General features: G+C 45.4%; 1 protein-coding gene across 2 annotated transcripts in view; it reads right to left on the bottom strand.

Annotated features, from left to right (window-relative positions):
* LOC136620814 (two pore calcium channel protein 1-like) overlaps positions 1-1,691 on the bottom strand; it is a 46,608-nt gene extending 44,917 nt beyond the window's left edge. Inside the window, exon 1 of one of the 2 annotated variants that reach the window (XR_010791177.1) lies at positions 1,284-1,691. Coding sequence is in view for 1 of the 2 variants with exons in the window: in XM_066595812.1 (XP_066451909.1) it covers positions 1,284-1,382 (99 nt within the window). In the remaining variant the exon portion in view is untranslated. The remainder of the gene's footprint in view (positions 1-1,283) is intronic. The other variant, XM_066595812.1, reaches the window with a different exon arrangement.
* Positions 1,692-15,721: the final 14,030 nt, after the last annotated feature.

Here is a 15,721-nt window from a genome sequence, read left to right on the forward strand (position 1 = left end):
GAGCAGTGCAGCAGAAACTGCACCGAGAAGAGGAAGACAGCAGAATGTAAGACTAATGAACTGACAGATGAATTCCGGACAGCGAGGAGGAACAACTCACTGCCTGCTAATATTTACCCAGATCACTACTGAGGAACTGCAAGTCAGCACTTCACATCAGTCACACTGCGCACCAGCAGGAGGAAGTGCCGATGCAGAACAACACATCCTAAAGCCGGCGTCACACGGGTGTAAGTGCATTTGTGTAATGGGTGCTGTAATTTTGTGCACGCGCAAAAAAAACCCAAAAAACACACAAGCATGATCCAATTCATTGAAACGGGCAACTAAGTTAATTAGATCAATATGTGCTATTTTTGTGCAGGAATGTAGACCAAAATATGCTGATGTGAACGAAGCCCTTGCAATGGGCTCTGATCACTGCGTGAAAAACAAAACGCTCAGACACGCTCATGTGACATAGCGAGTGGTCATGTGAACGATGTTGGCGTTCGCTCATGCAGCCCGTATATAGCGGCAGATACATCGTTGGCTCGTTAAATCAGAAATCGGTCAGTCTTCACATTCGCTGTATAATTGAGAACAACTGAAGGGCGCCATTCAAACCGAACTATTAGTGAATGAGCCAACGATGGTTTTTACGCCTGTATAAAATGAATGAAGAGCGAATGCGTTCTCGTTAGATCGCTGGCTGCGGTTACACCCAACAATTCAGTCGCTTTCACTTGTTTGAATGATTTTTTTTAAAAAAAAAGATTGTTTCGTGTAAAAGGGCCTACAGCGATGACCGATGAATTTGATTAAATGGCTCATAAATCTTGGGCTATAATAATCTAGTTTATCAGCGTCAAGCACAAGATTCCTCTCCACTAGATGACTGGGGAGACTTTGTAACTTTTTGGAGGAAGTTTCTTAAAAACAGAAGTAAACAAGTAACAAGTAAAATCAAGAGCATTTCCTGCAAAAGTAAATGACTGTAGTGATAGTGAGACATATTATATTATATATATCTATACACACACACACATATATATCACACACATACCTAGTGAGGCTATTTAATATATATCATAGCGAGACAATATATAGTAATCTAGTGACACTATATATATATATATATATAGCACGGCACAATTACATATATTGCATGTACATTTATTAACATCTGTACAAACATTCCCAGGATTCCCTTCTGCTGTCAGTAATCAGTTCCAACTGTGTTTCCACTGCAGACAGCCCCAGCCCCGGTGACTACCCCATAGTATGTGCAGCTGTCCTCCTACCTCCTCGGGGTCCTCCGCCGGGACGCCGCATCCTTCCTCTGCTCCGTTATTTCCAGCGCTGCTGACATCAGGGGAACTCTTCCCCGGACTTTCTGACATGATTACTGGACGCTATGTACTATCAGCTCCCGCGGGCTGTATGCCGTAGACGGGGCTCCGTGCAGACTAGTTACAGCCGCGGCTCCCCGTCCTCAGCCTGATCACGTGACCGAGCGGAAACCACTCAGCGGGACGGAGGGAGCAGCTCAGATTTCACCGTCCCTGGAAGATGCGCGGCCGCCGGCAGAATAAACACATAATCTGGCATTCTGTCATATTGTACTCCTGTGCTGCTCCCTGGGTGTAGTCTGGGGTCAGACATGGCGGGTGGGGGAAAGCTAAAACATCTGTAGTGTATGAGGGCTCGTTCACACAGGCGTATTTTAGGCAGTACGCGGTGACTACAGCCCACTGACCCCACCGCTGCGTATTTTCCATGCATATTTCAGTCACGTGACAAAAACCCCTCCACAGCATGTCCTAACTTCATACAAGTCACACCAAAATAGCCCATGGAAGTGAACGGCTGTGGTGAATAAAGAGGAAACCGCATGCGTTTCATCGTTACACAAAAACAATGGGATGTTTTTTTCACTCTGCGTAGCAGTAATACGCATGAAATCAGCACATTTCAGTCTGAATATGCTGCAGTGATATGCAATACGCCCATTGAACACGCCAAGCGCTTCTCTCACGCTATTGGTGCTTTGTTTTTACTCCAAGCATGTAAAACAACCAGTGTTATTTTTAAAGGTAGATGTTTCTTTTTATTAACATTTTTGGGTCGTTTTCTTCTCCAGTGGAAAACCTGCAGCAAATAGGCTACAAAAACATTATTAAAAGTGAAAAAAAATCCCTCTTAGAAGAAGATGAAGGAATCGAATGATATTGTATGTGTGATTGTAACGCTGATATAAGTGAGTGATCACAATATCAGAGCAAAAGGAGAATATATTGTGGAGAACAGAGTCCTAGAAGAGAGGCTCTACTACCCTGTTGTACCGCCTCTAGCTTATATACAAGATGTGATACAGGTGGGCATGGAGGCTCTAGTACCCTGTTGTACCACCTCTAGCTTATATACAAGATGTGATACAGGCAGGCATGGAGGCTCTAATACCCTATTGTACTGCCTCTAGCTTGGATACAAGATGTGATACGGGTGGGCATGAAGGCTCTAGTACCCTGTTGTACTGCCTCTAGCTTGGATACAAGATGTGATACGGGTGGGCATGAAGGCTCTAGTACCCTGTTGTACCACCTGTAGCTTGGATACAAGATGTGATATGGGCAGGCATGGAGGCTCAAGTACCCTGTTGTACCTCCTCTAGCTTGGATACAAGATGTGATACGGGTGGGCATGGAGGCTCTAGTACCCTGTTGTACCTCCTCTAGATTGCATACAAGATGTGATACAGGCAGGTATGGAGGCTCTACTACCCTGTTGTACCGCCACTAGCTTGGATACAAGATATGATATGGGTTGGAATGGAGGTTCTAGTACCCTGTTGTACCGCCTCTAGCTTGGATACTAGATGTGATACAGGCAGGCATGGAGGCTCTAGTACCCTTTTGTACCTCCTCTAGCTTGGATACAAGATGTGATACAGGCAGGCATGGAGGCTCTACTACCCTGTTGTACCGCCTCTAGCTTGGATACAAGATGTGATACAGGCAGGCATGGAGGCTCTACTACCCTGTTGTACCGCCTCTAGCTTGGATGCAAGATGTGATACGTGTGGGCATGGATTTTCTAGTACCCTGTTGAGCCTCCTCTAGCTTGGATACAAGATGTGATACAGGTAGGCATGGAGGCTCTAGTATCCTGTTGTACCGCTTCTAGCTTGGATACAAGATGTGATACAGGCGGGCATGGAGGCTTGAGTACCCTGTTGTACCTCCTCTAGTTTGGATTCAAGATGTGATACAGGTGGGCATGGAGGCACTAGTACCCTATTGTACCGCCTCTAGCTTAGATACAAGATGTGATACAGGTGGGAATGGAGGCTCTAGGACCCTGTTGTACCTCCTCTAGCTTGGATACAAGATGTGATACGGGCGGGCATGGAAAACTCTAGTACCCTGTTGTACCACCTGTAGCTTGGATACAAGATGTGATATGGGCAGGCATGGAGGCTCAAGTACCCTGTTGTACCTCCTCTAGCTTGGATACAAGATGTGATACGGGCGGGCATGGAAAACTCTAGTACCCTGTTGTACCACCTGTAGCTTGGATACAAGATGTGATATGGGCAGGCATGGAGGCTCTACTACCCTGTTGTACCGCCTCTAGCTTGGATACAAGATATGATATGGGTTGGAATGGAGGTTCTAGTACCCTGTTGTACCGCCTCTAGCTTGGATACAAGATGTGATACAGGCGGGCATGGAGGCTCTAGTACCCTGTTGTACTGCCTCTAGCTTGGATACAAGATGTGATACGGGTGGGCATGGAGGCTCTAGTACCCTGTTGTACCACCTGTAGCTTGGATACAAGATGTGATATGGGCAGGCATGGAGGCTCAAGTACCCTGTTGTACCTCCTCTAGCTTGGATACAAGATGTGATACAGGCGGGCATGGAAAACTCTAGTACCCTGTTGTACCACCTGTAGCTTGGATACAAGATGTGATATGGGCAGGCATGGAGGCTCAAGTACCCTGTTGTACCTCCTCTAGCTTGGATACAAGATGTGATACGGGTGGGCATGGAGGCTCTAGTACCCTGTTGTACCTCCTCTAGATTGGATACAAGATGTGATACAGGCAGGTATGGAGGCTCTACTACCCTGTTGTACCGCCTCTAGCTTGGATACTAGATATGATATGGGTTGGAATGGAGGTTCTAGTACCCTGTTGTACCGCCTCTAGCTTGGATACTAGATGTGATACAGGCAGGCATGGAGGCTCTAGTACCCTGTTGTACCTCCTCTAGCTTGGATACAAGATGTGATACAGGCAGGCATGGAGGCTCTACTACCCTGTTGTACCGCATCTAGCTTGGATACAAGATGTGATACAGGCAGGCATGGAGGCTCTACTACCCTGTTGTACCGCCTCTAGCTTGGATGCAAGATGTGATACGTGTGGGCATGGATTTTCTAGTACCCTGTTGAGCCTCCTCTAGCTTGGATACAAGATGTGATACAGGTAGGCATGGAGGCTCTAGTATCCTGTTGTACCGCTTCTAGCTTGGATACAAGATGTGATACAGGCGGGCATGGAGGCTTGAGTACCCTGTTGTACCTCCTCTAGTTCGGATTCAAGATGTGATACAGGTGGGCATGGAGGCACTAGTACCCTATTGTACCGCCTCTAGCTTAGATACAAGATGTGATACAGGTGGGAATGGAGGCTCTAGTACCCTGTTGTACCTCCTCTAGCTTGGATACAAGATGTGATACGGGCGGGCATGGAAAACTCTAGTACCCTGTTGTACCACCTGTAGCTTGGATACAAGATGTGATATGGGCAGGCATGGAGGCTCTACTACCCTGTTGTACCGCCTCTAGCTTGGATACAAGATATGATATGGGTTGGAATGGAGGTTCTAGTACCCTGTTGTACCGCCTCTAGCTTGGATACAAGATGTGATACAGGCGGGCATGGAGGCTCTAGTACCCTGTTGTACTGCCTCTAGCTTGGATACAAGATGTGATACGGGTGGGCATGGAGGCTCTAGTACCCTGTTGTACCACCTGTAGCTTGGATACAAGATGTGATATGGGCAGGCATGGAGGCTCAAGTACCCTGTTGTACCTCCTCTAGCTTGGATACAAGATGTGATACAGGCGGGCATGGAAAACTCTAGTACCCTGTTGTACCACCTGTAGCTTGGATACAAGATGTGATATGGGCAGGCATGGAGGCTCAAGTACCCTGTTGTACCTCCTCTAGCTTGGATACAAGATGTGATACGGGTGGGCATGGAGGCTCTAGTACCCTGTTGTACCTCCTCTAGATTGGATACAAGATGTGATACAGGCAGGTATGGAGGCTCTACTACCCTGTTGTACCGCCTCTAGCTTGGATACAAGATATGATATGGGTTGGAATGGAGGTTCTAGTACCCTGTTGTACCGCCTCTAGCTTGGATACTAGATGTGATACAGGCAGGCATGGAGGCTCTAGTACCCTGTTGTACCTCCTCTAGCTTGGATACAAGATGTGATACAGGCAGGCATGGAGGCTCTACTACCCTGTTGTACCGCATCTAGCTTGGATACAAGATGTGATACAGGCAGGCATGGAGGCTCTACTACCCTGTTGTACCGCCTCTAGCTTGGATGCAAGATGTGATACGTGTGGGCATGGATTTTCTAGTACCCTGTTGAGCCTCCTCTAGCTTGGATACAAGATGTGATACAGGTAGGCATGGAGGCTCTAGTATCCTGTTGTACCGCTTCTAGCTTGGATACAAGATGTGATACAGGCGGGCATGGAGGCTTGAGTACCCTGTTGTACCTCCTCTAGTTTGGATTCAAGATGTGATACAGGTGGGCATGGAGGCACTAGTACCCTATTGTACCGCCTCTAGCTTAGATACAAGATGTGATACAGGTGGGAATGGAGGCTCTAGTACCCTGTTGTACCTCCTCTAGCTTGGATACAACATGTGATACAGGCAGGCATGGAGGCTCTAGTACCCTTTTGTACCGCCTCTATCTTGTATAAAAGATGTGGTGTGGGCGGGCATTGAGGCTCTAGTACCCTGTTGTATCGCCCCTCACCATGGATACAAGATGTGATGTGGGCGGGCATGGAGGTTCTAGTAGCCTGTTATACTGCCTCTAGCTTGAAAACAAGATGTGATACCGGCGGGCATGTAGGCTCCAGTACACTGTTGTACCGCCTCTAGCTTGGATACAAGATGTGACACAGGCGGGCATGGAGGCGTACAGGTTCTGTACGGTATCCTGCAACATATGTGGGTAAGAAACTGGATCAGTGAAATGGTACATACTCTGATTGGGTCACTATTACTAGTGGGGTACCACACGGGGCGGTTTAGGCTCTATTCGTTTTATTAGTGACCTGCTGGAAGGATTGCACAGTAAAATATTGATATTTTCAGAGGATACAAAACAATGTAAAGAAATGAACACACGAGAGGACACAAGGCGGCTGCAAGAAAAGCTGGATAAGTTGGGGGCTGGGCAGAAAAGTGGCAAATAAGGTGAAACACTGACAAATGTAAGGTTCTGCACATGGGCAGAGGAAATACAGTGTTTCCACGAAAATAAGACTGACATATTAATTTTTGCCACAAAAGAAGCACAGTGTCTTGTGGCAAACGGAATGGGCGGACTACAATACCCAGAGAAGTTATCAATAAAAGGGTTCAAGAGGGGCATGGATGCCTTTCTTGAGCGATACAATATTATATGTTATAATCATTAATAACATCAGAAGGGTCGGTGATCCAAGGATTATTCCAATTGCCAGATTGGAGTCCGAAAAGATTTTTTTCCCCTTAAATGGGGAAAATTGCCTTTGACCTTATTGAGTTTTTTTTGCCATCCTCTGGATCAACATTGGAGGGTAATAGGCTGAACTGGATGGACATATGTATTTTCGACCTTACATACTATGTTACTATATGGGTCCAACAGTTGCTGTAACTCACCCTTTACATCATGCAAACTCATTGGCTGTCGAAGTTGGTGTGTCAGATGGTCCCAAACGCTATCTTTTCTCCTTAGGGAGAGCACTTAGACGGTGAGTGAGGAGACTCATATGGCCATGCACGCTCCTCTGGGTAATATGCAAATAAGGGAGATGGAATAAAACCTCTACAGTGCCACCTATTGGAAGGCAGCATTCTTTTTAAGTCTGACTTTGGCTTGAAGGAATGCTGCCTTCCAATAGGTGGCACTGTAGAGGTTTTATTCCATCTCCCTTATTTGCAGATGGTCCCATACATGTTCTATTGGCGATAAATGTAGCGACCGGGCAGCCACAGAAGTGTGGTAATGTTGTGGAGGCTCCTGTGACACCTTTGCTGTTTGTGGCTGAGCATTATCCTACTGGGCAATGCTTTCTTGAATCGTTCAGCACAATATAGCGCTACGGGTATATTCTTGTGTTCTAAATCAGGGTTACGTATGAGCTGCTCAGAGAATCACTGACAGATCACAAAGAATTTGTGTAAGGGCAGACTTACACGGCCGTATGCGGAAAGCCCTGTGTGATTCCTGCAGGGTTTTACTGCTGTGGAGTCAGCAGTGAGCCAGCCTATCGCCACATATGGCAGCCATATTGTACTGCGCATGACAGCGTCTTTCATGTACGCTACCATGTGCAGTCATCCTGTTTTTTTGTTTACATTTCCTGTACTGTTGCTTTTCAATGGAGCATATATACGCCGCCTGTATGCAATGTATGTGAGCAACATAGCGTAAGGGAATGTATTTGATTGCCTGAAAATTACCGTGTATCACACGTGCGGACATTGCTTGCGTAATACATAGTAATCTTATGCCTGTGTGAGCCCGACCTAAATCACAAATGATTCACTTTATGTTAACAAGTACCAGTATTTATAGTCCTTCTAGACAAAAAAAACAAAAAGATTGAAAACAAGGCTAGAGGACCCTGACATATATATATATATATGCAGAACTTGTTACAATTCATTAATTATTTGCTATTAAAACTTAGCACATGCAGTGACGTCGGTCTCTGGACAAAACTCTTTGGTCACGTGTCGATTGCTGTATCTTGGATTATAAATTGGTGAATATATAAGAATTCCTCAGCTTAGTTAAAGGGGCTGTCTCGCGGCGAAAGCGATTTTTTTTTTAAATGGACCCCTGCATTATGCCCTGTGAAAAAGAAAGCATGTGTTAGTTTTTAACAAGCACATTGCACTTACCTGCATCAGCGTTCTGCAGCTTCTTCATTTCTTCTTTTAAAGATGGCGCCGCTGGTCTTCTCCCACGGTGGACCGCGGGTCTTCCCATGGTGCACCGTGGATTTTCTTCTTCTGTCTTCCACGTTCCACTGCCGATACAGCCACCTCATTGGCTGATCGCCACCACGTGACAGAGGCGGAGCTACGATGACGACGCGGTGACCAGCTCTCCGGCACGAGCGGCCCCATTCACCAGGCAGAAGACCGCACAGCGCAAGCGCGTCTAAAAAAGCAAGAAGCCAGCGAAATTAGACGGATCCATGGAGACGGGGACGCTAGCAACGGAGCAGGGAAGTGGATAACTTCTGTATGGCTCATAATTAATGCACGATGTATATTACAAAGTGCATTAATATGGCCATACAGAAGTGTATAACCCCACTTGCTGCCGCGAGACAACCCCTTTAAGGCTTACATGGTTAAGAATATATTTATAGAAGATCAAATGAAGAATCTTTTATCATGTGTTTTAGTATTTGTATGAGCGAAAGTCAATCACAGTTTTCCTTCTTCAGACCTAGTAAACTTTTGATTGTCGTGTTCATATGCCAAAATATCTGAATACTTGTGTTAAGTAAGTTAAAAAATGAAGTGTGGAACAAGATGGTGTCCAGCAAACACTATGGTTTATCTCACACAACCCTGCCATGACAGTGACTGACTGTCGTATGTGATGGTTCCCACCAGACCATCACACCAGCAGGGGGCAGTGTGCCGCTCAACAGCAAAGGCAGGATTGTGGTGCTCACCCTGAGGGCTCCAGACATGAACACTGCTGTCACCAGTGCCTAAACTAAACCTGGATTCGGCGCTGCAGACAACCCAATTCTATTCCGTAGCAGTCCAGTTTAGTCGTTCATGACACCACTGCAAACACAGGCAACAGCAGGTGGGTGTCAAAGGCAGTACACGTAATGGGCACGATGAGACCGGATGTCCTTCAGCTAAGTGTCTGGAAATGGTTCGGACAGACACAGGGACCTGTAAAGATGGTTCCACCTGTCTCCGGAGAGCGGACCACAAAACAATTGGCCTTGTTGGTCGATCAGACGACCCTCTGTACTGGTGGTCTGTCACGGGTGACCGGAGCCCGGTCACCTTGTGTGTCCTCACACATCCACTGGTCCCAAATCCTCCTAATAGTCTGGTCAGACCGGCCAAGGTGGTGAGCAACACATCGATACAACCATCCAGATTCTCACATCCCAGTAATAGGACCGTCTCAGACTCTGGTAACGGAACAAAATTCTTCTTTGCATCGTAGAGGCGTCTAGTGGTCAAAAAGCTCTACACGAGCGGAAGAAGAGGTCACTACACACAAGGTGCCTCTGAGAGCCTTTTAGAGGGAGGAACCACTTTTAGGGCCTCAAGTGGCAAGACTGTTCATCTAATCACACCACAATACATTTGCATATCTGCCTGAGATGTAACTGCATGCCGAGTTTTGCTCCAAAACAACAACTTCTTCTAGGGGACTGATTCTTATTTTTTCCTTTTACAAAGAGTGTGTGTGAATGGGAATGCAGTAATTACCCAGAGCCAGCATGGGTTTGTAGCACATAAGTCATGCCAGACTAATCTAATTCCCTTCTATGACAGAATCACCCACTGATCAGGGAAATGCGGTGGATATAGTATATCTTGACTTCAGCAAAGGATCTGACAAAATCTTATACCATCCTTATTGAAAAAAATGACCAAATATGGTATCAACAAGGCAACTGTTAGGCTAACTTCAGACGGGCGAGTGCGACATAAAGCATGCAGTTTCCTGGTGGATGCGAGGCGTTTGTATATCAAAACCGCCTCATCACTTAGGAGAAGTAGTGATCGCACAACGCACAAATCTCGCTCATGTGAGGCCGGCCTGAAGTGGATTCCTTCTAGGTGCCTGTTTTTTTTTATAACGTGTGCACGCACCTAAGTGGTGTGGATTTTGTTGCGGACCTGCCTCGGGTTTAACCCTTGTCCGTCAAGTGCAGTAATCGTCAGCATAAATGGGCATGCTGCGGATTTATAGTCCTATACGGGGCAGAAATTTACCACTTTGTTTGGAGTTTATTTTAAGTCTCTCCCACATGGCTTGTATTGTAAATGAGGCAGAATTTGCATAGTGATTCCTGCAGTGGAAATTTCACAACATTTCCACGGTATGTGAAGATGGCCTGAGGGTGCGTTCACACGTCGGGGATTTGCTGACGATTTTGTTGCAGATCTTCTGCAGATATCACCCTCTCAATTAAATTCAAGTTGAGTGCAAGTTTTAAGTCACCGTTGGCAGAAGAAAACTAGTAATCACCGAAGGGAACAGAAATGAAATAAAATTTAACCTTTATTAAATATATTTTTAAAAGTTTTATTCAGTGAAGATATGTAAAAAGGTTGTTATATAAACTTCAACAACCCAACTTATTGTGACCCCTTGACTCCTATATTCAGATCAAGCCTCTATAGAATAGCTTCCTCTCTGATTGTTCTGCCCTGAGAATAGACAATAAATGATTGTATCAGCTTACAAATGTATACTGCGTTGAAATCCTGTGTATTGTATATAGTTCCTCATTTATATTTCGCAATAAGCGATAGATCTTTAGAAGCTAAATTGTCCCCAAAGATTTAAATTACTCAGATGACTCCCTCTACCATTTTCTATTATAGGTTAACCGTAATCACATATTGTATATCAAGTCTATATCATAGTATAGCCAAAGAATAAGGGTAAGGATATGTAGTAAGTGTTCCTTAATATAAAATCATCACTACAATATGTATCATTGAATTGATATACGTCTTGTTTAAGTCAGAGTGTAAATTATCCTTACCCTTATTCTTTTGTCTATACTATGATATAGACTTGATATACAATATGTGATTAAGGTTAACCTATAATAGAAAAGGGTAGAGGGAGTCATCTGAGTGGTTTGAATGTTTGGGGACAATAGAATTTAACAAATTTAGCTTCTAAAGATCTATCGCTTCTTGTGAAATATAAATGAGGAGCTATATACAATACACAGGATTTAAACATAGTATACATTTGTAAGCTGATACAATCATTTATTGTCTATTCTCAGGGCAGAACAATCAGAGAGGAAGCTATTCTATAGAGGCTTGATCTGAATATAGGAGTCCCCTTTAGACCCCGGTTATGATCTGAATAGAACCGGGCTATCAACTTTACCATGAACAGGAATATATCTAATACTATCCTTTAATCTATAGGGGTCTCCAGAGTGATATTAACAGTATAAGTGAATTATATATATATATTCACTTATGATAGGAATAAGTGGTCACAATAAGTTGGGTTGTTGAAGTTTGTATAACAACCTTTTTACATATCTTCACTGAATAAAACTTTAAAAAATATATTTAATAAAGGTTAAATTTTATTTAATTTCTGTTCCCTTCGGTTATTACTAGTTGAAGTTTTCCATTACTGCTTCTTGCAGTTTTCAAAAAAGCCAAACTTGACTTGTGCTACGTCTCCATTGAATTCAATGGCAATGCAAAGTCACTGGGCTACACTGGGATCTTGGGTGACATGACCCCTGTTGTGGTCAAAGTTGCCATGTAGCTGTAACCTTAAACAATGGCCTGCTGCATTGTATGGTCCAATCAAACCCTTGTGTTTGTTTCCCTTGCCCTGGCAGGCAACCCTCACAGAGCAACTACTTGGCAACTTAAAGGGGTTGTCCCGCGCCGAAACATTTTTTTTTTGTTTTTTTTTAACCCCCCCCCCGTTCGGCGCGAGACAACCCCGATGCAGGGGTTAAAAAAACAACCCACACAGCGCTTACCTGAATCCCGGCGGTCCGGCGTCTTCATACTCACCTGCTGAAGATGGCCGCCGGGATCCTCTGTCTCCGTGGACCGCAGGGCTTCTGTGCGGTCCATTGCCGATTCCAGCCTCCTGATTGGCTGGAATCGGCACATGACGGGGCGGAGCTACACGGAGCCGGCATTCTGCACGAGCGGCCCCATAGAAGACTGCAGAAGACCCGGACTGCGCAAGCGCGGCTAATTTGGCCATCGGAGGCCGAAAATTAGTCGGCTCCATGGGAACGAGGACGCCAGCAACGGAGCAGGTAAGTATAAAACTTTTTATAACTTCTGTATGGCTCATAATTAATGCACAATGTACATTACAAAGTGCATTAATATGGCCATACAGAAGTGTATAGACCCACTTGCTGCCGCGGGACAACCCCTTTAATGATAATTTATTACAGGACTCATATTACGTGTTGGAGATAAAGAACTATTCAGAATTTTATATCTGATCATGCTATTTGTTACGTCCGTGCAGCGTACTAAACCCGCAAACACACTCCCATAGAATTTGCAATGACAAATTACATCACTCCAGGCAAAGACAGAAGGAAACCTGTCCCTTACTAATCAGGGAAAGTTGGGGCACCCCTGCCTAAAAGTACAGCCCCACTGTTGAACCTGGTTATCCCTTATTAGGAGAGATGCACCAAACACAGGACACATACCTGTTCACACCTATAAACAGAACAGGACAGTTCATACAGCATGTCTGGCCATCTGCACAGACCCAATGCACAAGCCGCTGTCCACACCAACACACCAGGTGATGCATACCACACAGAACAGGAACCCAACTCAAAGATCACATGCAAACAGCTAGTAAACAATAGGTAGTCCAAATGTCCTTACACCAAGGGAAAGAGAGTCAGCCACTGTGCTGACATAAAGGGAACAGTGTTAGGAATCAACTATCTGACCATACATAACATCAGACGTCTGTAGGCAGCACTTGTAAAAGGGGAAGGAAGCGGGAATCTGCATAAGATGCAGATGGGGAAAACAGGTCTCCAGACCATCCTCAGGGAGGGTGAAAGAGACACTTCAGATTAACAAGCATACCACAGACTGAGTAAAATAACTAAATTAGAAGTCTGCAAAAAGAGTGCACACGTCCTAAGGGGGAAAGAGATGGCAACCCTTCCTACTCACACCACATCATATAGGTCTTATCTATACGGGCCTCGTGCGGACGCAAACATGTCAGATAGGATGGGAATAAAACCCAGGTACATAGCACACAGGGGTCTGATACAAAAGGTAAGGCTGGTCTTTATGTTATGTCCGCTGAGTGCACCATGCCTCAGAATGGACGCAGTGGAGATATCACGCTCAAACAAGGACACGTTGGCTGCGTAACCTGAGATACTACACAAACGCACACACGGAACACCAAGGGACAGTGAACTGCGTACTTGGGAACAGGACTCACAGACAGACATAACATATGACTGAAAAACGCCCAAAACACTCAGCAGCATACCTGCACACATAGCCGGATGGAATAACTATAGAATATGCAAGATATTAGTTTGTATTTTGGCAAAGATACTGAAGCCAGCGAGCCCACTTCAAGGGACCTCGTTATCTTGTGGGTCCCTACTCTAATGAGACAACTAATTTCAGGAAACGTGCCTGCAAGTGGGATGATCGTTCTGATATGAACGGCCCCACCCAGAAACCTAAGGACCTAACTTGCCCAAAGATGGTAAACAATCAAAAGCAGGACAGGACACAGTTCACAACAACACACTGGTGATTGCATGCAACACAGAACAGAGATGCTCATACACCACATATCTGGCCACCTGCACAGGTCCACAGAACACATCACTGTTCACACACATGTCCGACCACCTGCACAGACACACACACTACACATCATGCATGTGAGTGAAGGGATACCAGCTTCCTCTTCCAGAGGGACTGGTATATATACAGCAGATATGATTAGCAATGGAGATTGGCTGGCTGGAGAAATCTACACCCAGCTAACACAATTATTCCACACCTGTAAAGGTGTGCTCCTGGAAACCCGTAGTACTACAGGTCCAAGCAGCACAACCTAACACTTCTGATCCAACTTCTGCCCCTATTCAATGGGAGGCTCTGAAATGTAGTCTAAGGCCGCCTGCAGACGGGCGTAAATTCCATGGCGGGATTTCCCACGGAATTTCCGCCCCTGGAAGCTGCCATAGGATTGTGTTAACAAACGCAATCCTACGCAGACGGACGCAATTTGGCCGCGTGAAATCTCGCGCGGCAAACAAATCGCGGCATGCTGTATTTCTGAGCGGGCCTCCGCTCTGCGCATGCGCCGGTAGCCGACACATGAAAGAGTCGGGGCCGCGGGAGCAGGTGAGTGTCACGCTGCTCTCTGCAGACGCTCGAGTCAGGTCCCGCTGCGAGAATTCTCACAGCCGTATCCGACTCGGCCGTCTGCAGGCAGCCTTAGAGTTCCTTTTTTTTTTTTCTCACAGTGGCAATCTGAATTCTTTGTATGGGCATGTAAAGGGTTCACAGAGGGAGCGTGCTCGCTCTGTGATGTCATTGGGCTCTGTGATGTAATCGCAGAGAGTCCGACTGGTTGCCATGGCAACAGGACGCCACCTACTGGCGTCCTGTACTGCCAATGCTTATGATGACTAATCCAAGCGATAAAGCATTGCAGGACAGAAGTCCTGCAATGCCTTATCATAGCGATCATAGGTGCTGTGGTGCAAGTCCCCCACAGGGACATAAAAAGTGTTAAAAAAAAGTTCAAAATAATGGAAAATAAAAGAAAAAAAATAAGCATTTTACCTTCCAAAAAATACAAAAAAAGTTTACAATATAGTCTATGTACCCAAAAATGGCACAAATAAAAACTACAGTTCGCCACGCAAAACAGAAGCCCGTATACGGCCTCATCGACGGAAAAATAAAAAAGTTATGGCTTTTGAAAAATGGAGATGAAAAAAATACCAAAAATCGTTTGGTCCTCAGGGACAAAATAGGCCACGTCCTTAAGGGGTTTAAAAGTACAACTTGTCGCGGAAAAAAAAAAAACTCACAGCATCTTTGACAAAAAAAGAATAACGTTCGGGTCTTTTGTATATCTGCGACCATACAGAAAAATGGTTTCTATCCACGGTGAAATAGAACATGCTGCGTATCACACAATTCCGACATGCTAATGTGAGCGGAACTGTGTAATCCAATGCGTATGAATGAACCTCGTATTACTGCGAATGAAACGCTCGCACAATCCGCAATTCAAATCCGGTCGTGTGAGACCGGCCCAACAGTGCGCCCTGCCAGATTACCTCAGCTGCTTCCACCTCCGGGCAGATGGCGGTGTCTCACCACCTTCTCGGTGCCAGAGCGGTTTTATTTTCATGCTGGTGGTGCTGTAGGAGTTTTTTCTTTTTTTGAGGCTTCTTTTATTTAACCATCCATTTTCTTAAACTTTCATCCCTTTCATCTACTTCTGTGACACCATATCCACCATATCCATGCTGTTTATAGTGCATACCTCTATCACCACCAAGTGGTGGAAAGCAGAACTGCTGCCATATAATTCGGCAGCGTTGACTAGAGTCGTGGGTGTTTCTAAGGCAACAGGGAAGCTCCATCTGCGGCCACTAGTGATGACGTAGAAGCTCCCCTTCGGGCTC

The sequence above is a fragment of the Eleutherodactylus coqui genome, chromosome 3, assembly GCF_035609145.1.
Source record: "Eleutherodactylus coqui strain aEleCoq1 chromosome 3, aEleCoq1.hap1, whole genome shotgun sequence".
NCBI lineage: Eukaryota > Metazoa > Chordata > Amphibia > Anura > Eleutherodactylidae > Eleutherodactylus > Eleutherodactylus coqui.